Source organism: Montipora capricornis, chromosome 4 (assembly GCF_036669925.1).
Source record: "Montipora capricornis isolate CH-2021 chromosome 4, ASM3666992v2, whole genome shotgun sequence".
In the NCBI taxonomy this organism is placed as follows: Eukaryota; Metazoa; Cnidaria; class Anthozoa; order Scleractinia; family Acroporidae; genus Montipora; species Montipora capricornis.
Window position 1 is genome coordinate 21,508,496 of NC_090886.1, and position 22,224 is coordinate 21,530,719.

General features: G+C 42.5%; 1 protein-coding gene and 11 non-coding genes across 12 annotated transcripts in view; 3 read left to right on the forward strand and 9 right to left on the reverse strand.

Annotated features, from left to right (window-relative positions):
* Window positions 1-760: 760 nt before the first annotated feature.
* Trnai-gau (transfer RNA isoleucine (anticodon GAU)) lies at window positions 761-833 on the reverse strand. Its single transcript has one exon. It is a non-coding gene; the product is annotated as a tRNA-Ile (tRNA).
* Window positions 834-1,472: 639 nt separating this feature from the next.
* On the reverse strand, window positions 1,473-1,544 carry Trnad-guc (transfer RNA aspartic acid (anticodon GUC)). The gene has a single exon. It is a non-coding gene; the product is annotated as a tRNA-Asp (tRNA).
* Window positions 1,545-8,346: 6,802 nt separating this feature from the next.
* Window positions 8,347-8,419, reverse strand: Trnai-gau (transfer RNA isoleucine (anticodon GAU)). Its single transcript has one exon. It is a non-coding gene; the product is annotated as a tRNA-Ile (tRNA).
* Window positions 8,420-9,058: 639 nt separating this feature from the next.
* Window positions 9,059-9,130, reverse strand: Trnad-guc (transfer RNA aspartic acid (anticodon GUC)). Its single transcript has one exon. It is a non-coding gene; the product is annotated as a tRNA-Asp (tRNA).
* Window positions 9,131-9,836: 706 nt separating this feature from the next.
* Trnaa-agc (transfer RNA alanine (anticodon AGC)) lies at window positions 9,837-9,909 on the forward strand. The gene has a single exon. It is a non-coding gene; the product is annotated as a tRNA-Ala (tRNA).
* Window positions 9,910-10,676: 767 nt separating this feature from the next.
* Window positions 10,677-10,748, reverse strand: Trnap-agg (transfer RNA proline (anticodon AGG)). Its single transcript has one exon. It is a non-coding gene; the product is annotated as a tRNA-Pro (tRNA).
* An 81-nt stretch (window positions 10,749-10,829) lies between these two features.
* Window positions 10,830-10,902, reverse strand: Trnai-gau (transfer RNA isoleucine (anticodon GAU)). The gene has a single exon. It is a non-coding gene; the product is annotated as a tRNA-Ile (tRNA).
* A 639-nt stretch (window positions 10,903-11,541) lies between these two features.
* Window positions 11,542-11,613, reverse strand: Trnad-guc (transfer RNA aspartic acid (anticodon GUC)). The gene has a single exon. It is a non-coding gene; the product is annotated as a tRNA-Asp (tRNA).
* A 706-nt stretch (window positions 11,614-12,319) lies between these two features.
* Trnaa-agc (transfer RNA alanine (anticodon AGC)) lies at window positions 12,320-12,392 on the forward strand. The gene has a single exon. It is a non-coding gene; the product is annotated as a tRNA-Ala (tRNA).
* A 767-nt stretch (window positions 12,393-13,159) lies between these two features.
* On the reverse strand, window positions 13,160-13,231 carry Trnap-agg (transfer RNA proline (anticodon AGG)). Its single transcript has one exon. It is a non-coding gene; the product is annotated as a tRNA-Pro (tRNA).
* An 81-nt stretch (window positions 13,232-13,312) lies between these two features.
* On the reverse strand, window positions 13,313-13,385 carry Trnai-gau (transfer RNA isoleucine (anticodon GAU)). Its single transcript has one exon. It is a non-coding gene; the product is annotated as a tRNA-Ile (tRNA).
* An 8,131-nt stretch (window positions 13,386-21,516) lies between these two features.
* Window positions 21,517-22,224, forward strand: part of LOC138044789 (bridge-like lipid transfer protein family member 2) — a 101,308-nt gene continuing 100,600 nt past the window's right edge. The window contains exon 1 of the mRNA XM_068891208.1: window positions 21,517-21,671. Within this exon, the coding sequence (XP_068747309.1) occupies window positions 21,607-21,671 (65 nt within the window). The 5' untranslated portion in view covers window positions 21,517-21,606. The remainder of the gene's footprint in view (window positions 21,672-22,224) is intronic.

Here is a 22,224-nt window from a genome sequence, read left to right on the forward strand (position 1 = left end):
TGCTACTGTATTTCCGGGACAAGAACTCACAAACTTGGAGCGATGAATATTCCATGTTGTTGTTTACAAAGCAGAAGATCGATAGCCAAGACGTCGGCGTCTTGGAGCTAAAAATCACTTGCCTAGTTTGAGTCCCAATAGATGGAAGTGGTGAGGGAATTCTGTGCACATTCTTGACTTGCAGCCAAATTGACGTTTTTTTGAAGGATGAATGACGGAGGAACTGAACAAGACTGGCAAGAGATCTTCTTGAAAAATGTGCGTAAGACCTTCATTAATTTTTGCCGAAAATAGGGCATGCAATTTCTTGCAGGGTCAGTGTTTCGTGCCTCTATCCTTCAAGCACAGGTGTAAGAAAGTGCTTGGAAGTGAGAAGTAAAAACTTGTGAGCCTTTCTTCGTCGTCGAGAAGAAGTGTTTAAACAGAAGGAGATCAAAGTTTTGGGTAAACCAACGATGGGCCTCTGCCAATATCATATATACCCACAGTTGGAATTGTCAGCTTCTTATGGCAAACCCATTCAACGAATTGGCTGAAGGCCATTTTGCAAAGAGTGAAAGCTCCGAATACTGCCAGCTAGGCGTGATTGGTAAAATCTAGCTTGCGAGGGCCTGTCCGGGAGTTGAACCCAGGACCTCTCGCACCTGGAGCGGGAATCATGCCACTAGACCAACAGGCCGAAAACAGTCCTGTAGTGGATGGACAGGGACGCGATTTACTGTCACACGCCGTGAGAAAGAAAAGAAATAACCGAGTGCTTTGGTCCATGTGAGGCTCGAACTCACGACCTTGGCGTTATCAGCACCACGCTCTGCCAACTGAGCTAATGGACCAGGTGGAATCAACGAATGGTGTGGTTTGTGATTTCAAAACGCGTCCAACACAATACAAGGTAACTCTCCTGTAAGTTTTGACTAAATCTTCCGTGGTCGATACAAATCATTGGTTTGATAAATTTCACGTATAGAGATATTAACTGTTTACAAAGAATTCTTTTGATTTTTAAATATTGCCAAGCCCTGAAACAAAGAACCGTTGTGTCGACAGGCAATAGATGATCTCTTGGTGGCACATCAATGACAATAGGTGACGTAACTGTGGGTATAGGCCATTTCCGAGTTCATGTCTGCCTCCTCTTTAAAGAGAGTCTAAGTGCGAAGTTTTTCTTATAAAAATTAGTTTTCATTCATATGTAAAGTAGAACTAATTAGAATCACAAGAAACTTTGCACTTACACTCGCTTTAAAGAGGAGGCGGATATGAACTCGGAAATGGTCTATTGCCAGATAATGGTGGATTGTTATCCAGTGGGTTGTGTGGAGACTGGATATGCTGGATATGCTGTGGCTTTGGCTAACTTGCTCACCAGGTCATTTTCTCTGTCTTCGTAATGTTTGAGCAAGCAGCCTTGCACGTTTCAGATTCTTTGCTTTGAAGGCAGCCACTGGTCACATAACACAAAATCATCCTCTCTCCCCGGCGGGGAATCGAACCCCGGTCTCCCGCGTGACAGGCGGGGATACTATCCACTATACTACCGAGGAAATACACGATGTTTAGCCAAGGCTTGAAAGGCGTGTTCAGTTTGACACACGAATCGCGAACTTGCGCCGAAGAACACTCATGATGGAACCACGGAACCGCCATGTTTGGCACACTGGATGGCAATGTGTGAGGGATGCAGTCGGTCATTTCTGAACATAATTTACGCAAGCTAAGTGTTTTTTTGAATCTTAGTTCCTTCTAGTAGCGTTTCTTCTCTGCCGGAATCAAAATTGAAACGTTGGATTCCTTGAAACTTGAACCTCCTTGAAGTAACTGAATGGGCTTCGGCGTCTTGGAAAAAAAACTATCACTTGCCTAGTTTGAGTCCCAATAGATAGAAGTGGTGAGGGAATTCTGTGCACATTCTTCACTTGGAGCCAAATTGACGTTTTTTTGAAGGCTGAATGACGGAGGAACTGAACAAGACTGGCAAGAGATCTTCTTGAAAAATATGCTTAAGACCTTCATTAATTTTTGCCGAAAATAGGGCATGCGATTTCTTGCAGGGTCAGTGTTTCGTGAGGCTATCCTTCAAGCCCAGGTGTAAGAAAGTGTGCTTTTAATTCTTTGTTCCTTCTAGTAGCCTTTCTTCTCTGCCGGAATCAAAATTGAAACGTTGGACTCGCGAAACGACGTGCATGAATTACTAGCAGACGTGTCATTGCGATCTTTAGAGAATTTTATGTTTGTTCTTCTTACGCGTACTAGACCGAATTTTCCATCGAAATCGAGAGTCCATTTTCACTGGTACATAAGGCTTCAGCAACTTTTCGCCTTGAAATGTGGCATTTCAACGCTCACTGAGGTGGACTGTGCCGTGAATTGTATTTGAGATCGCCACGTAGCCATGTAGCTGAACTGAGGGATAAAGAGCGATTGTTCGTTTACCCTAATTTCATCTTAAGTTTGTTTATGATCAGTTGTAATGGAGTGAACCTTATTACAAGTTTGTCCCTCTGATCTCGGGAATTTTGGAATTTAGTTTTCGGTTTTCTTTCTTATGTTTTCTGATCCGGGTCGGTTCGAGTTGATCCGTCGTGGACTGGCGGTCCGAGTCAGTTGATCCGGTCCGACTTTTGTATCTGCCTCTGCAAAAGGCCAATGAGGGCTCTTTTCATGCAATGTCACGTTTTATAAACGTTTCCGTTTACGACTTCGCTGATCTGCCACACTGATTGTTTATTGTTCCAGAGTTATTAACTCTGATTGTTCCGAGCGCTCTGGATATGACCTTTCACTGATTTCTGACTTAACCGTACAATTAAAAGAAAAATGCACTGAAGCAACATCTCCGGGCCATTTGGGGCAGCGTAAGCAATGTTTTCAAGGTTTTGGTTACGTTAGGATATTAAGATCGTTAGTTTACTTTTTGGCCCTATTCACTATAGCGTAAGACTTCTTTATTTTGACAAAGATTCTGTCATCACCAACGCTCAAATGCCGCGGGATGGTCTGTCGCGTCTTCACAAAGTTCCGCATGAAGAATTTTTTCAAAAACACTGTCGACAAAAGGCAAAAACTGGACAAACTATTGAAGTGTTTTTTTTTTGTCAATAATCTGTTGTAGAGGAATATTTCTTTTATTCAGAGTAAGGTTACCGCGCACCGGTGGCTCAGTTGGTTGAGTACCGGGCTGTCACGCGGGAGGTCGTGAGTTCAACTCCGGCCGGACCAACACTCAGGGTCTTTAAACAAGTGAGGAGAAAGTGCTGCCTTTGTAATTACATTAATTACATCTGCAAATGGTTAGACTCTCTAGTCTTCTCGGATAAGGACGATAAGCCGGAGGTACCGTCTCACAACCCTTCAATGTTAATAATCCTGTGGGACGTAAAAGAACCCGCACACTTGTCGTAAAGAGTGTTGTGGTCTGGTCTTTCTGGTCTGGATAGGGTAGGGTGGAGCACCTCGCATAGGACCTCGAGTCCTGTTCGTGCTCCTTCCCTCTGGGCAGGTTTGCCCAGTAGAAGAGACAAACCAGATGTCTCGTAAAACCACACGTTAAGAGAAAGACCGCTCATTTTGACCAACTGCAAAGTACAAATTTTCTATACAGTCTCTCTTTAGTTGGGATGTAAGTGTTCAAAAAAAAAATTGACAGGAAACAAATTTCGGTTTTCGTTTTGTCAATTGTAAGAAAATTCTAAATTTGTCCGCTAGTGGACAGGCCCTTAACGTATTTTTTTTTGAAAGGAGATTTGTTGCAAGCATTTGCTCAGAATGACAGACGACCAAGGCTGACCACGACAAGGATTGTCTCAAGACGTACGACCATGGCTTTTGCTGTGAACCTTTGTACCAGTTCTGGTGTGAAACTTTTGCCGTGCTTGCCTGTCCACATACTACCATGGCTTTTGCTGTGAAACTTTGCACCAGTTCTGGTGTGAAACTTTTGCGGTGATTGTCTGACCACATACGACCATGGCTTTTGCTGTGAAACTTTGCACCAGTTCTGGTGTGAAACTTTTGCGGTGATTGTCTGACGACACACGACCATGGCTTTTGCTGTGAAACTTTGTACCAGTTCTGATGTGGAACGTTTGCCGTGATTGCCTGGCCACATACGACCATGGCTTTTGCTGTGAAACTTTGCACCAGTTCTGGTGTGAAACTTTTGCCGTGATTGTCTGACCACATACGACCATAGCTTTCGCTGTGAAACTTTGCACCAGTTCTGGTGTGAAACTTTTGCGGTGATTGTGTGACGACACACGACCATGGCTTTTGCTGTAAAAGTTTGCACCAGTTCTGTTGTGAAACTTTTGCGGTGATTGTCTGACGACACACGACCATAGCATTTGCTGTGAAACTTTCGACCAGCTCTGGTGTGAAACTTTTGCGGTCATTGTCTGACCACATACGACCATGGCTTTTGCTGTGAAACTTGGTCAGCCTTGGTAGTCTGTCATTCAGAGCAAATGCTTGCAACAAAACTCTTTTCAGAAAAAAATACGTTAAGAGCCTGTCCACTAGCGGACAAATTTAGAATTTTCTTACAATTGACAAAACGAAAACCGAAATTTGTTTCCTGTCAAGACTGTAAAGAGAATTTGTACTTTGCAGTTGGTCAAAATGAGCGATCTTTCCCTCAACCTTACTCTGAGTAAAAGAAATATTCCTCTACAACGTAACAGATTATTGACAAAAAAAAGCACTTCAGTAGTTTGTCAAGTTTTTGCCTTTTGTCGGCAGTGTTTTTGAAAAAATTCTTCATGCTGAACTTTGTGAAGACGCGACAGACCATCCCGCGGCATTTGAGCGTTGGTGATGACAGAATCTTTGTCAAAATAAAGGAGTCTTACGCTATTGTGAATAGGGCCAAAAAAGTAAACTAACGATCTTAATATCCTAACGTAAGCAAAACCTTGAAAACATTGCTTACGCTGCCCCAAATGGCCCGGAGTTGTTGCTTCAGTGCATTTTTCTCTTAATTGTACGGTTAAGTCAGAAACCAGTAAAAGGTCATATCCAGAGCGCTCGGAACAATAAACAATCAGTGTGGCAGATCAGCGAAGTCATAAACGGAAACGTTTATAAAACGTGACATTGTATGAAAAGAGCCCTCGTTGGCCTTTTGCAGAGGCAGATACAAAAGTCGGACCGGATCAACTGACTCAGACCGCCAGTCCACGACGGATGAACTCGAACCGGCCCGGATCAGAAAACATAAGAAAGAAAACCGAAAACTAAATTTCAAAATTCCCGAGATCAGAGGGACAAACTTGTAATGAGGTTCACACCATTACAACAAACAAACAAACTTAAGATGAAATTAGGGTAAACGACCATGGCTTTTTCTGTGAAACTTTGCACCAATTTTGATGTGAAACGTTTGTAGTGATTGTCTGAAGACACACGACCATGGCTTTTTTTGTGAAACTTTGCACCAGCTCTGGTGTGAAACTTTTGTGGTGATTGTCTGACCACATATGACCATGGCTTTTGCTGTGAAACTTTGCACCAGCTCTGGTGTGAAATTTTTGCGGCGATTTTCTGACCATATACGACCACGGCTGACTGGCATTCTTGGCATGTTATTACATTGTTATTTCTCGCGAAAGAGATTAATTGACTGTGCAATCTTAGCATACGATTACCGCCCCATCGTCAGCATCGTTACATTTCGCGAAAAGGTTTAATTGACTGTGCATTCTTGGCATGTGATTACTACCTCATCGTCAGCATCGTTACGTATCGCGAAAAGGAGAGAGGGAATGGTTTCCATTTGATTGAAACAAAAAGATTAATTTTCGCGCCAACGTCCTTAAATGCCGAGTTGTTATAGTGCACCACCATTGGAAAAAGAAACTATACTAACATTTTGACTCTGTGTTCATTGCGTTGTTATTTGTTTACGTGTCATTTTGATCGCCCTGCAACTACTTCCCAAGTTTACATTTTAGCGTGGACCACTTTTTCGAGAAACTGTAAGTACAGATTATTATTATTATTATTATTGTTATTATTATTATTATTATTATTATTATTATTATCAATATTTATTACTATTAATTTTCATTTATTATGTAATTATTTATTACTATTGATGTTGAAACCTTGCTGGCTGGCTCATAACGTACGCCACCGCTCGCTGGCAAACTTTATGCACTAGCTGGCAATATGTGTCATTTCGCATTTTAAAATATGCTGGCTGGTTAAAAGTCGTCTCCCACGATGGCAGGCTGGGAGTTTTATTTCCTGAAACTCTTGCTCGTTGGCAGTGAAGAGAGGGTATTTTTTTTTCCCAGGAACGTTAAATATTAACGAAGATTGACGTAGAAACATTGTAATAGTTGCTGCAACATTATATGAACAATTTTGTCAAAAATGGTCGTTGGGTACTGATTCATGAGCACTTCTGAAAGCTTAAAAGAGAGTTACCCATGTCGGCGTGAGAGCGTGAGATTGCATCGGCATGCGTGAGACTTTAGATCCCTGGAGCAGTATCCCCAGCTCAAGCCCGAGCATTTTACGTACGTTCGTTTGAACGTTATATAGTATATTACGGTCGGGTGATACCCGGTATTTTGGGACTAAAAAAGCGTTTTCCATTTACCAAGAAATTTCGGAAATTCCGGTTGGGATGTAAATGGAACACACGTTTTTGGTTCGTTCCACTGGAAAATTTCCGGAATAAACGGAACTTCTGAAAAGGTAGTGCTGTTTTCCCGTTGGAAACTTTCCGATGGAAATGTGTGTTCCATTTACAACTTTTGAAAGGTCTTACCACTTCCAGGCCATTCACGGCCACATTTTTAAATTTTGGCGCGTAAAATCGCAATCACTGGGCGGCGCACGGACCTGAGTTAAATGGAACCCGTTTTTCACCCGATGGAAATTTCCACCGAAATTTCCGGAAATTTTTTGTAAAGGGAAAACGCCCTTTTTGTCGGCTGATTTTCGCGAGGAAGGGGTGGGGTGTCATCATGGGTATGAAATTCTAAAGTTCAGCGGTTGTCTCTTTTGTTTTGTATCTGCGCGGCTGCGCATGAGCTGTTCGAATAATAAAAAACAAATATGGCGGTAAAGTGATAGTCTGTAGTCGGCAACGGCGCTCAATGTTGTTGCTTTGACGCTAAAAAATAAGTGTTCCCTTATATATATATCTGGCTTAGCTTAACATGTTACTTCTGTATTTATTGGGAATATTATTCCTTGTTCTTTTGGCGGCTGTCTTCTTCGGAAGGTAGGTCAGAATCCAAACCATTTTATTATGTATCTTTACCTTTACCATCTACCACTGTCTTTACCTCTCCGGCAGTCTGAAATCTCTCCCGATTTCTACTCATTGAACATGGTGTATCAGCCAATGCAGCAATCAATTTTGAAGGTGGACAGAAGGCTTTTTGTAGTAGCTAGTCGGCTGTGTGCACTTATCTGCGGCCATCCCGGGGGGATGATCCCGGGGAATACCGTAATTTCCGGAAGATTACCCGCACGGCAGATTACCCGCAGCGGTCTATTTTTGTCACAAGGGGAAAAAACGTTCAACAGATTACCCGCACTGGCCTATTACCCGCACCCCAAAACCGAAAAAATCTTGCTACTGTATTTCCGGGACAAGAACTCACAAACTTGGAGCGATGAATATTCCATGTTGTTGTTTACAAAGCAGAAGATCGATAGCCAAGACGTCGGCGTCTTGGAGCTAAAAATCACTTGCCTAGTTTGAGTCCCAATAGATGGAAGTGGTGAGGGCCTTCTGTGCACATTCTTGACTTGCCGCCAAATTCACGTTTTTTTGACGGATGAAAGACGGAGGAACTGAACAAGACTGGCAAGAGATCTTATTGCAAAATGTGCGTAAGACCTTCATTAATTTTTGCCGAAAATAGGGCATGCAATTTCTTGCAGGGTCAGTGTTTCGTGCCTCTATCCTTCAAGCACAGGTGTAAGAAAGTGCTTGGAAGTGAGAAGTAAAAACTTGTGAGCCTTTCTTCGTCGTCGAGAAGAAGTGTTTAAACAGAAGGAGATCAAAGTTTTGGGTAAACCAACGATGGGCCTCTGCCAATATCATATATACCCACAGTTGGAATTGTCAGCTTCTTATGGCAAACCCATTCAACGAATTGGCTGAAGGCCATTTTGCAAAGAGTGAAAGCTCCGAATACTGCCAGCTAGGCGTGATTGGTAAAATCTAGCTTGCGAGGGCCTGTCCGGGAGTTGAACCCAGGACCTCTCGCACCTGGAGCGGGAATCATGCCACTAGACCAACAGGCCGAAAACAGTCCTGTAGTGGATGGACAGGGACGCGATTTACTGTCACACGCCGTGAGAAAGAAAAGAAATAACCGAGTGCTTTGGTCCATGTGAGGCTCGAACTCACGACCTTGGCGTTATCAGCACCACGCTCTGCCAACTGAGCTAATGGACCAGGTGGAATCAACGAATGGTGTGGTTTGTGATTTCAAAACGCGTCCAACACAATACAAGGTAACTCTCCTGTAAGTTTTGACTAAATCTTCCGTGGTCGATACAAATCATTGGTTTGATAAATTTCACGTATAGAGATATTAACTGTTTACAAAGAATTCTTTTGATTTTTAAATATTGCCAAGCCCTGAAACAAAGAACCGTTGTGTCGACAGGCAATAGATGATCTCTTGGTGGCACATCAATGACAATAGGTGACGTAACTGTGGGTATAGGCCATTTCCGAGTTCATGTCTGCCTCCTCTTTAAAGAGAGTCTAAGTGCGAAGTTTTTCTTATAAAAATTAGTTTTCATTCATATGTAAAGTAGAACTAATTAGAATCACAAGAAACTTTGCACTTACACTCGCTTTAAAGAGGAGGCGGATATGAACTCGGAAATGGTCTATTGCCAGATAATGGTGGATTGTTATCCAGTGGGTTGTGTGGAGACTGGATATGCTGGATATGCTGTGGCTTTGGCTAACTTCCTCACCAGGTCATTTTCTCTGTCTTCGTAATGTTTGAGCAAGCAGCCTTGCACGTTTCAGATTCTTTGCTTTGAAGGCAGCCACTGGTCACATAACACAAAATCATCCTCTCCCCCCGGCGGGGAATCGAACCCCGGTCTCCCGCGTGACAGGCGGGGATACTATCCACTATACTACCGAGGAAATACACGATGTTTAGCCAAGGCTTGAAAGGCGTGTTCAGTTTGACACACGAATCGCGAACTTGCGCCGAAGAACACTCATGATGGAACCACGGAACCGCCATGTTTGGCACACTGGATGGCAATGTGTGAGGGATGCAGTCGGTCATTTCTGAACATAATTTACGCAAGCTAAGTGTTTTTTTGAATCTTAGTTCCTTCTAGTAGCGTTTCTTCTCTGCCGGAATCAAAATTGAAACGTTGGATTCCTTGAAACTTGAACCTCCTTGAAGTAACTGAATGGGCTTCGGCGTCTTGGAAAAAAAACTATCACTTGCCTAGTTTGAGTCCCAATAGATAGAAGTGGTGAGGGAATTCTGTGCACATTCTTCACTTGGAGCCAAATTGACGTTTTTTTGAAGGCTGAATGACGGAGGAACTGAACAAGACTGGCAAGAGATCTTCTTGAAAAATATGCTTAAGACCTTCATTAATTTTTGCCGAAAATAGGGCATGCGATTTCTTGCAGGGTCAGTGTTTCGTGAGGCTATCCTTCAAGCCCAGGTGTAAGAAAGTGTGCTTTTAATTCTTTGTTACTTCTAGTAGCTTTTCTTCTCTGCCGGAATCAAAATTGAAACGTTGGACTCGCGAAACGACGTGCATGAATTACTAGCAGACGTGTCATTGCGATCTTTAACGATCCTTTACTGACTAAGAGACGTTGTAATGGGGAATTAGCTCAAATGGTAGAGCGCCCGCTTAGCATGCGGGAGGTACCGGGATCAATGCCCGGATTCTCCACGTGCGATCAAATTTGGCCAATGTTCCGAGCTCAAACAATCTCAAGCTGACTTTTTCTTGGGCTTGGCACAACCATGCTGGTCTTGTGAATAACATAGTTGGTCAGAGCGCTTGTTTTGTGAACAGGACGTCATGGCCTCAAGTCCAATTGGCGCCTAAGCGTTACTTTCTGACACATCTTTTTGTGTAACACGGTGACAAACCACATGTTTTCCGTGTCATGACATTTGTTTTTGAAGTAACTGAACGGACGTCGGCGTCTTGGAGCTAAAAATCACTTGCCTAGTTTGAGTCCCAATAGATGGAAGTGGTGAGGGAATTCTGTGCACATTCTTGACTTGCAGCCAAATTGACGTTTTTTTGAAGGCTGAATGACGGAGGAACTGAACAAGACTGGCAAGAGATCTTCTTGAAAAATGTGCGTAAGACCTTCATTAATTTTTGCCGAAAATAGGGCATGCAATTTCTTGCAGGGTCAGTGTTTCGTGCGTCTATCCTTCAAGCACAGGTGTAAGAAAGTGCTTGGAAGTGAGAAGTAAAAACTTGTGAGCCTTTCTTCGTCGTCGAGAAGAAGTGTTTAAACAGAAGGAGATCAAAGTTTTGGGTAAACCAACGATGGGCCTCTGCCAATATCATATATACCCACAGTTGGAATTGTCAGCTTCTTATGGCAAACACATTCAACGAGTTGGCTGAAGGCCATTTTGCAAAGAGTGAAAGCTCCGAATACTGCCAGCTAGGCGTGATTGGTAAAATCTAGCTTGCGAGGGCCTGTCCGGGAGGTGAACCCGGGACCTCTCGCACCCTAAGCGAGAATCATGCCACTAGACCAACAGGCCGAAAACAGTCCTGTAGTGGATGGACAGGGACGCAATTTACTGTCACACGCCATGAGAAAGAAAAGAAATAACCGAGTGCTTTGGTCCATGTGAGGCTCGAACTCACGACCTTGGCGTTATCAGCACCACGCTCTGCCAACTGAGCTAATGGACTAGGTGGAATCAACGAATGGTGTGGTTTGTGATTTCAAAACGCGTCCAACACAATACAAGGTAACTCTCCTGTAAGTTTTGACTAAATCTTCCGTGGTCGATACAAATCATTGGTTTGATAAATTTCACGTATAGAGATATTAACTGTTTATAAAGAATTCTTTTGATTTTTAAATATTGCCAAGCCCTGAAACAAAGAACCGTTGTGTCGACAGGCAATAGATGATCTCTTGGTGGCACATCAATGACAATAGGTGACGTAACTGTGGGTATAGGCCATTTCCGAGTTCATGTCTGCCTCCTCTTTAAAGAGAGTCTAAGTGCGAAGTTTTTCTTACAAAAATTAGTTTTCATTCATATGTAAAGTAGAACTAATTAGAATCACAAAAAACTTTGCACTTACACTCGCTTTAAAGAGGAGGCGGTTATTAACGCGGAAATGGTCGATTGCCAGATAATGGTGGATTGTTATGCAGTGGGGTGTGTGGTGATTGGATATGCTTGATATGCTGTGGCTTTGGCTAACTTCCCCACCAGGTCATTTTCTCTGTCTTCGTAATGTTTGAGCAAGCAGCCTTGCACGTTTCAGATCCTTTGCTTTGAAGGCAGCCACTGGTCACATAACACAAAATCATCCTCTCTCCCCGGCGGGGAATCGAACCCCGGTCTCCCGCGTGACAGGCGGGGATACTATCCACTATACTACCGAGGAAATACACGATGTTTAGCCAAGGCTTGAAAGGCGTGTTCAGTTTGACACACGAATCGCGAACTTGCGCCGAAGAACACTCATGATGGAACCACGGAACCGCCATGTTTGGCACACTGGATGGCAATGTGTGAGGGATGCAGTCGGTCATTTCTGAACATAATTTACGCGAGCCAAGTGTTTTTTTGAATCTTAGTTCCTTCTAGTAGCGTTTCTTCTCTGCCGGAATCAAAATTGAAACGTTGGATTCCTTGAAACGTGAACCTCCTTGAAGTAACTGAATGGGCTTCGGCGTCTTGGAAAAAAAACTATCACTTGCCTAGTTTGAGTCCCAATAGATAGAAGTGGTGAGGGAATTCTGTGCACATTCTTCACTTGGAGCCAAATTGACGTTTTTTTGAAGGCTCAATGACGGAGGAACTGAACAAGACTGGCAAGAGATCTTCTTGAAAAATATGCTTAAGACCTTCATTAATTTTTGCCGAAAATAGGGCATGCGATTTCTTGCAGGGTCAGTGTTTCGTGAGGCTATCCTTCAAGCCCAGGTGTAAGAAAGTGTGCTTTTAATTCTTTGTTCCTTCTAGTAGCGTTTCTTCTCTGCCGGAATCAAAATTGAAACGTTGGACTCGCGAAACGACGTGCATGAATTACTAGCAGACGTGTCATTGCGATCTTTAACGATCCTTTACTGACTAAGAGACGTTGTAATGGGGAATTAGCTCAAATGGTAGAGCGCCCGCTTAGCATGCGGGAGGTACCGGGATCAATGCCCGGATTCTCCACGTGCGATCAAATTTGGCCAATGTTCCGAGCTCAAACAATCTCAAGCTGACTTTTTCTTGGGCTTGGCACAACCATGCTGGTCTTGTGAATAACATAGTTGGTCAGAGCGCTTGTTTTGTGAACAGGACGTCATGGCCTCAAGTCCAATTGGCGCCTAAGCGTTACTTTCTGACACATCTTTCCGTGTAACACGGTGACAAACCACCTGTTTTCCGTGTCATGACATTTGTTTTTGAAGTAACTGAACGGACGTCGGCGTCTTGGAGCTAAAAATCACTTGCCTAGTTTGAGTCCCAATAGATGGAAGTGGTGAGGGAATTCTGTGCACATTCTTGACTTGCAGCCAAATTGACGTTTTTTTGAAGGCTGAATGACGGAGGAACTGAACAAGACTGGCAAGAGATCTTCTTGAAAAATGTGCGTAAGGCCGTCATTAATTTTTGCCGAAAATAGGGCATGCAATTTCTTGCAGGGTCAGTGTTTCGTGCGTCTATCCTTCAAGCACAGGTGTAAGAAAGTGCTTGGAAGTGAGAAGTAAAAACTTGTGAGCCTTTCTTCGTCGTCGAGAAGAAGTGTTTAAACAGAAGGAGATCAAAGTTTTGGGTAAACCAACGATGGGCCTCTGCCAATATCATATATACCCACAGTTGGAATTGTCAGCTTCTTATGGCAAACCCCTTCAACGAGTTGGCTGAAGGCCATTTTGCAAAGAGTGAAAGCTCCGAATACTGCCAGCTAGGCGTGATTGGTAAAATCTAGCTTGCGAGGGCCTGTCCGGGAGTTGAACCCGGGACCTCTCGCACCCTAAGCGAGAATCATGCCACTAGACCAACAGGCCGAAAACAGTCCTGTAGTGGATGGACAGGGACGCAATTTACTGTCACACGCCATGAGAAAGAAAAGAAATAACCGAGTGCTTTGGTCCATGTGAGGCTCGAACTCACGACCTTGGCGTTATCAGCACCACGCTCTGCCAACTGAGCTAATGGATTAGGTGGTGTGGTTTGTGATTTCAAAACGCGTCCAAAACAATACAAGGTAACTCTCCTGTAAGTTTTGACTAAATCTTCCGTGGTCGATACAAATCATTGGGTTGATAAATTTCACGTATAGAGATATTAACTGTTTATAAAGAATTCTTTTGATTTTTAAATATTGCCAAGCCCTGAAACAAAGAACCGTTGTGTCGACTGGCAATAGACGATCTTTTGGTGGCACATCAATGACAATAGGTGACGTAACTGTCCGTATTTCTCTGGACAGAGGACTTGTAAATTCTCAAGATTTCTGTCAAACAGTCCGTAAAAAGTTTGCCAAACAATCACGAAAATATTGTTAAAACCTGGGTGTTGTGTTCTTTACCTCACAATGATTTTACAAACACAGTTTAATTTAAAGGAAAAACATCGAACATTCAACATCCAACCTTTTACATAGAGCAAAAAGCAATATATATACATATTCTTAAATCCTAAAGGAATACAGGGGTAACAATATAATTAAGGTCCTATTCAATCGAACAAAGCGTCAAAGTTGTGCACAATTGTACACAACGATCAGTATACACAATACTGAATCTTTTCCACAACACTGGGTTAATCCAAATAGCTGAACACAAGCACAATTATGTTCGAGCAGCAGATCTCTCAAGTCTTAATGTTTCCAATTAGTGATATGTTTGCTGGAGATTGCGCCAAAGGTACAGGTGTCCTGTGTTTACCGGAGGCGCCGAAAAAATTGCAGGGGGGGGGGGTGGGGGTGTCCGGGGGCATGCGCTCCCGGAAAATTCTTGAAATTTGCACTTCTCAAATCGCTGGAAATTAATGAACCGTTGAGTCTGCCATTTTGGTTTTTTTCATGCTGCTTGCTAAGAGAGCCCATGTTATTATGGTCAGCCTGAGCTAACTTATCGGCCTGTACATTGTACATCATATATTAACGGGTGAAAGTCCTGAAGAAACATGAAGATTGCTAATCTCGCACCCAGATCTCACTCTGTCACTGGAAATGTGAGATCTGGTAAAGTTCGACAGTACACCATTTTTCATTGGCTACTAAAAAAAGGTTGCGGCAATGCAATCTACGCTCCGATTGGCTTGTTTCGCGGGGCACTTAATGAAGGTTTGGTTTTCGCAAGCTCATGTGCTGTTTTGAATAAATGTCAGTTGTGCGGAGGAAAGTTTTTTTTTTCCGACGCCGGAAAAGCTTTACAGTTGAAATCATTTTAAAAATTTGCGACGTTTGTGTAAATGGTACCGACGAAAGCCCCACGTACCCTGCCACTGGAACAAAGTTCTGCGTAGCTTCCCACGCGGTACGCAGAAACTAATAAATTCAAGTTGAAGTATGTAATTTATTCAAAACAGTATTTCTTGTTCTTAAAGCGTGACTCGCGAATTAAGTAGTGATCAATTGTGAATTTTACGGTTAGATTAACTACATTTTTCACGAGATCGTGTCAAGAAAATAGCACTCGTTGCAGTGATTAGGTCTAAGCACTCTTTAACATTTTCGCTTTCAATTAACGGTTTGGCTAACTACACTTTTCACAAGATTGTGTGAAGAAAATAGCATTCGTTTACTGATTAAGCCAAAGCGTTAGTTTCAGTGATTAGGCCTAAACCCTCTTTAACATTTTAGCTTTCAATTTAGTGTTTTGCTTAAGACACTTTACACGAGATCGTGTGAAGAAAATAGCACTCGTTTATTGATTAAGCCTATTCACTCGTTTCAGTGATTCTGAGTTGCTCCGACAATTAAACAATCTCGACCGTTCAAAAACAATCGCCTGTAGCGCTTCTTTCTGTTTCGGCTTAAGTTTAAGGTTTCCTTGTCCTCTACCCAAAAGAATCTCTTCAAGAATACTCTCGAAATCCATGTTTATTCCGCAAAATTACCCAGAATCACAACAGAGAGTACGAACATGCGCAGTGATAGAAAAACCCGTATTTCGGGCCTCGCTGGCACTGAGCATGCTCGAAATCGAACTTTACCAGATCTTCCTTCCGTATGACCGTGGAAGATCTGGGTACGAGATTAGAAGATTGCTCGAACACGAACAGAGTGAACACTGGCCGAAGGTCAGTGCCAGTGAGGGAACGAATTCGGGATTCATCAGGAGTACCCAACGGAGCCGCTCTGCAAAATACCCGTTCTACAGGGCAGAATTGCGCTGGCTGGGAAATTGAACATTCGCTACTTAACTTGCTGCAAAGTCTTTATGAACACCACGCTTGCTGGGAAATTACGTTGCAACGCGGGTTCTGGCTAGTTAAAAAAATCTCCAGTTTGTAGAGTTTGCTTTTCTCGTGGTAACCGCACTATAAAAAAATATATCTATCATCGCACTGTTGAGTAGTTCCTCGTTTTCCAGGGATAGTAGAGCGAGCGAAACATGCAATTAATTGAGTGTGAAAATCAAGCCACGCGAGAAAGGCGAAACGCGATCTCGCGCAAATACTTTTGAAATCGCCCTAATTGAGTATTTTGCCAGTACAGTATTTTGTGCTATCCATGGTGCTAATTATTGACTGGGGTGTGCCAATGTTACGTTATGCAATAAAGCAAGGCATATCATGCCGTGAATTCCTTCGAAATAGTTTCAACACACTGATTTGAGCGCATAGCACCGCTGACGGTCTCGTATTGTTTACCTAAATGTCTTGTTTGCCCGCTTTCGCTTTCGGTTTACATTAATCTTATTGTAGCTTGGAAGAAACATCCTGCTTGTTTGGTTCGATTGTTGGGTTTTTTGTCTAGTTAGCGCCTACTGGCCACTGATCGATCCGTATCTGTGAAGTCAGCCAAAAGTTAAGGTAAGCAAAATGTGGCGTTTTTTGTCTGATATAGTCAGTTCAGGAAACGCCTCTGGAAATGTTTTTTCCAAACAGTTCTCTGCCGATAGAAGACGCATAGTCTTTCCGTTGAATAATGCACATCATTAGCAGAACATATTCAAATCTTATTTCATATGTCCAGTCTGTATGTTTGTAATTGGGTAAGCTGGAATTTTCCGTTGGATATTTTAATATACTGAACATTTCTCATTTAGCCTAAGGTTTTGCTTCATAGAAAACAAGAAGCTAAAAAAATTGTTACGTTGTTTTAGGGGAAGAAATCCAAAACTAAGGTTTGTTTAAATGCACTTTCCTTTTAGATCCTGTAGATCGGGGCGGCGGGAAACGTCGTTCAATTGCGGTCATTTTGAAGGCGTTGAGCGAATGGCCAGATATCTTTTTGATCTTTGAAGATCGCAAACGCTAAGAAAATTTTATGTTTGTTGTTCTTACGCGTACTAGACCGAGTTTTCCATCGAAATCGAGAGTCCATTTTCATTGTTACATAAGGCTAGAGCAACTTTTCGCCTTGAAATGTGGCATTTCAACGCTCACTGAGGTGGACTGTGCCGTGAATTGTATTTGAGATCGCCACGTAGCCATGTAGCTGAACTGAGGGATAAAGAGCGATTGTTCGTTTACCCTAATTTCATCTTAAGTTTGTTTATGATCAGTTGTAATGGAGTGAACCTTATTACAAGTTTGTCCCTCTGATCTCGGGAATTTTGGAATTTAGTTTTCGGTTTTCTTTCTTATGTTTTCTGATCCGGGTCGGTTCGAGTTGATCCGTCGTGGACTGGCGGTCCGAGTCAGTTGATCCGGTCCGACTTTTGTATCTGCCTCTGCAAAAGGCCAATGAGGGCTCTTTTCATGCAATGTCACGTTTTATAAACGTTTCCGTTTACGACTTCGCTGATCTGCCACACTGATTGTTTATTGTTCCAGAGTTATTAACTCTGATTGTTCCGAGCGCTCTGGATATGACCTTTCACTGATTTCTGACTTAACCGTACAATTAAAAGAAAAATGCACTGAAGCAACATCTCCGGGCCATTTGGGGCAGCGTAAGCAATGTTTTCAAGGTTTTGGTTACGTTAGGATATTAAGATCGTTAGTTTACTTTTTTGGCCCTATTCACAATAGCGTAAGACTTCTTTATTTTGACAAAGATTCTGTCATCACCAACGCTCAAATGCCGCGGGATGGTCTGTCGCGTCTTCACAAAGTTCCGCATGAAGAATTTTTTCAAAAACACTGCCGAAAAAAGGCAAAAACTGGACAAACTATTGAAGTGTTTTTTTTTGTCAATAATCTGTTTTAGAGGAATATTTCTTTTATTCAGAGTAAGGTTACCGCGCACCGGTGGCTCAGTTAGTTGAGCACCGGGCTGTCACGCGGGAGGTCGTGAGTTAACTCCGGCCGGACCAACGCTCAGGGTCTTTAAATAAGTGAGGAGAAAGTGCTGCCTTTGTAATTACATCTGCAAATGGTTAGACTCTCTAGTCTTCTCGGATAAGGACGATAAGCCGGACGTCCCGTCTCACAACCCTTCAATGTTCATAATCCTTTGGGACGTAAAAGAACCCGCACACTTGTCGTAAAGAGTAGGGCATGTAATTCCCGGTGTTGTGGTCTGGTCTTTCTGGTCTGGATAGGGTAGGGTGGAGCACCTCGCATAGGACCTCGAGTCCTGTTCGTGCTCCTTCCCTCTGGGAAGGTTTGCCCAGTAGAAGAGACAAACCAGATGTCTCGTAAAACCACACGTTAAGAGAAAGACCGCTCATTTTGACCAACTGCAAAGTACAAATTTTCTATACAGTCTGTCTTTAGTTGGGATGTAAGCGTACAAAAAAAAATTGACAGGAAACAAATTTCGGTTTTCGTTTTGTCAATTGTAAGAAAATTCTAAATTTGTCCGCTAGTGGACAGGCCCTTAACGTATTTTTTTTTGAAAGGAGATTTGTTGCAAGCATTTGCTCAGAATGACCGACTACCAAGGCTGACCACGACAACGATTGTCTCAAGACGTACGACCATGGCTTTTGCTGTGAAACTTTGTACCAGTTCTGATGTGAAACTTTTGCGGTGATTGTCTGACCACATACGACCATGGCTTTTGCTGTGAAACTTTGCACCAGTTCTGGTGTGAAACTTTTGCGGTGATTGTCTGACCACATACGACCATGGCTTTTGCTGTGAAACTTTGCACCAGTTCTGGTGTGAAACTTTTGCGGTGATTGTCTGACGACACACGACCATGGCTTTTGCTGTGAAACTTTGCACCAGTTCTGGTGTGAAACTTTTGGGGTGATTGTCTGACCACATACGACCATGGCTTTTGCTGTGAAACTTTACACCAGTTCTGGTGTGAAACTATTGCGGTGATTGTCGGACCACAGACGACCATGGCTTTTGCTGTGAAACTTTGCACCAGTTCTGGTGTAAAACTTTTGCCGTGATTGTCTGACGACACACGACCATAGCATTTGCTGTAAAACTTTGCACCAGTTCTGTTGTGAAACTTTTGAGGTGATTGTCTGACGAAACACGACCATGGCATTTGCTGTGAAACTTTCGACCAGCTCTGGTGTGAAACTTTTGCGGTCATTGTCTGACCACATACGACCATGGCTTTTGCTGTGAAACTTGGTCAGCCTTGGTTGTCTGTCATTCTGAGCAAATGCTTGCAACAAATCTCTTTTCAGAAAAAAATACGTTAAGAGCCTGTCCACTAGCGGACAAATTTAGAATTTTCTTACAATTGACAAAACGAAAACCGAAATTTGTTTCCTGTCAAGACTGTAAAGAGAATTTGTACTTTGCAGTTGGTCAAAATGAGCGATCTTTCTCTCAACCTTACTCTGAGTAAAAGAAATATTCCTCTACAACGTAACAGATTATTGACAAAAAAAAGCACTTCAGTAGTTTGTCAAGTTTTTGCCTTTTGTCGGCAGTGTTTTTGAAAAAATTCTTCATGCTGAACTTTGTGAAGACGCGACAGACCATCCCGCGGCATTTGAGCGTTGGTGATGACAGAATCTTTGTCAAAATAAAGGAGTCTTACGCTATTGTGAATAGGGCCAAAAAAGTAAACTAACGATCTTAATATCCTAACGTAATCAAAACCTTGAAAACATTGCTTACGCTGCCCCAAATGGCCCGGAGATGTTGCTTCAGTGCATTTTTCTTTTAATTGTACGGTTAAGTCAGAAACCAGTAAAAGGTCATATCCAGAGCGCTCGGAACAATAAACAATCAGTGTGGCAGATCAGCGTAGTCATAAACGGAAACGTTTATAAAACGTGACATTGCATAGAAAGAGCCCTCGTTGGCCTTTTGCAGAGGCAGATACAAAAGTCGGACCGGATCAACTGACTCAGACCGCCAGTCCACGACGGATGAACTCGAACCGGCCCGGATCAGAAAACATAAGAAAGAAAACCGAAAACTAAATTTCAAAATTCCCGAGATCAGAGGGACAAACTTGTAATGAGGTTCACACCATTACAACAAACAAACAAACTTAAGATGAAATTAGGGTAAACGACCATGGCTTTTTCTGTGAAACTTTGCACCAATTTTGATGTGAAACGTTTGTGGTGATTGTCTGAAGACACACGACCATGGCTTTTTTTGTGAAACTTTGCACCAGCTCTGGTGTGAAACTTTTGTGGTGATTGTCTGACCACATATGACCATGGCTTTTGCTGTGAAACTTTGCACCAGCTCTGGTGTGAAATTTTTGCGGCGATTTTCTGACCATATACGACCATGGCTGACTGGCATTCTTGGCATGTTATTACATTGTTATTTCTCGCGAAAGAGATTAATTGACTGTGCAATCTTAGCATGCGATTACCGCCCCATCGTCAGCATCGTTACATTTCGCGAAAAGGTTTAATTGACTGTGCATTCTTGGCATGTGATTACTACCTCATCGTCAGCATCGTTACGTTTCGCGAAAAGGAGAGAGGGAATGGTTTCCATTTGATTGAAACAAAAAGATTAATTTTCGCGCCAACGTCCTTAAATGCCGAGTTGTTATAGTGCACCACCATTGGAAAAAGAAACTATACTAACATTTTGACTCTGTGTTCATTGCGTTGTTATTTGTTTACGTGTCCTCTTGATCGCCCTGCAACTACTTCCCAAGTTTATATTTTAGCGTGGACCTCTTTTTCGAGAAATTGTAAGTACAGATTATTATTATCATTATTGTTGTTATTATTATTATTATTGTTATTATTATTAATATTTATTACTATTAATTTTCATTTATTATGTAATTATTTATTACTGTTGATGTTGAAACCTTGCTGGCTGGCTCAAAACGTACGCCACCGCTCGCTGGCAAACTTTATGCACTAGCTGGCAATATGTGTCATTTCGCATTTTAAAATATGCTGGCTGGTTAAAAGTCGTCTCCCACGATGGCAGGCTGGGAGTTTTATTTCCTGAAACTCTTGCTCGTTGGCAGTGAAGAGAGGGTATTTTTTTTTCCCAGGAACGTTAAATATTAACGAAGATTGACGTAGAAACATTGTAATAGTTGCTGCAACATTATATGAACAATTTTGTCAAAAATGGTCGTTGGGTACTGATTCATGAGCACTTCTGAAAGCTTAAAAGAGAGTTACCCATGTCGGCGTGAGAGCGTGAGATTGCATCGGCATGCGTGAGACTTTAGATCCCTGGAGCAGTATCCCCAGCTCAAGCCCGAGCATTTTACGTACGTTCGTTTGAACGTTATATAGTATATTACGGTCGGGTGATACCCGGTATTTTGGGACTAAAAAAGCGTTTTCCATTTACCAAGAAATTTCGGAAATTCCGGTTGGGATGTAAATGGAACACACGTTTTTGGTTCGTTCCACTGGAAAATTTCCGGAATAAACGGAACTTCTGAAAAGGTAGTGCTGTTTTCCCGTTGGAAACTTTCCGATGGAAATGTGTGTTCCATTTACAACTTTTGAAAGGTCTTACCACTTCCAGGCCATTCACGGCCACATTTTTAAATTTTGGCGCGTAAAATCGCAATCACTGGGCGGCGCACGGACCTGAGTTAAATGGAACCCGTTTTTCACCCGATGGAAATTTCCACCGAAATTTCCGGAAATTTTTTGTAAAGGGAAAACGCCCTTTTTGTCGGCTGATTTTCGCGAGGAAGGGGTGGGGTGTCATCATGGGTATGAAATTCTAAAGTTCAGCGGTTGTCTCTTTTGTTTTGTATCTGCGCGGCTGCGCATGAGCTGTTCGAATAATAAATAACAAATATGTCGAAAAAGTGATAGTCTGTAGTCGCCATCTGAACTCAATGTTGTTGCTTTGACGCTAAAAAATAAGTGTTCCCTTATATATATATCTGGCTTAGCTTAACATGTTACTTCTGTATTTATTGGGAATATTATTCCTTGTTCTTTTGGCGGCTGTCTTCTTCGGAAGGTAGGTCAGAATCCAAACCATTTTATTATGTATCTTTACCTTTACCATCTACCACTGTCTTTACCTCTCCGGCAGTCTGAAATCTCTCCCGATTTCTACTCATTGAACATGGTGTATCAGCCAATGCAGCAATCAATTTTGAAGGTGGACAGAAGGCTTTTTGTAGTAGCTAGTCGGCTGTGTGCACTTATCTGCGGCCATCCCGGGGGGATGATCCCGGGGAATACCGTAATTTCCGGAAGATTACCCGCACGGCAGATTACCCGCAGCGGTCTATTTTTGTCACAAGGGGAAAAAACGTTCAACAGATTACCCGCACTGGCCTATTACCCGCACCCCAAAACCGAAAAAATCTTGCTACTGTATTTCCGGGACAAGAACTCACAAACTTGGAGCGATGAATATTCCATGTTGTTGTTTACAAAGCAGAAGATCGATAGCATTTTCTGCTAAGAATTGGCTTTTAAGAATGCAGCCTTAAACACTCTCCTAAGTCATTTCTGGTTTGTCTTGTTAAAACGACCTAAATATCCAATGTATTAACGCTAAGACT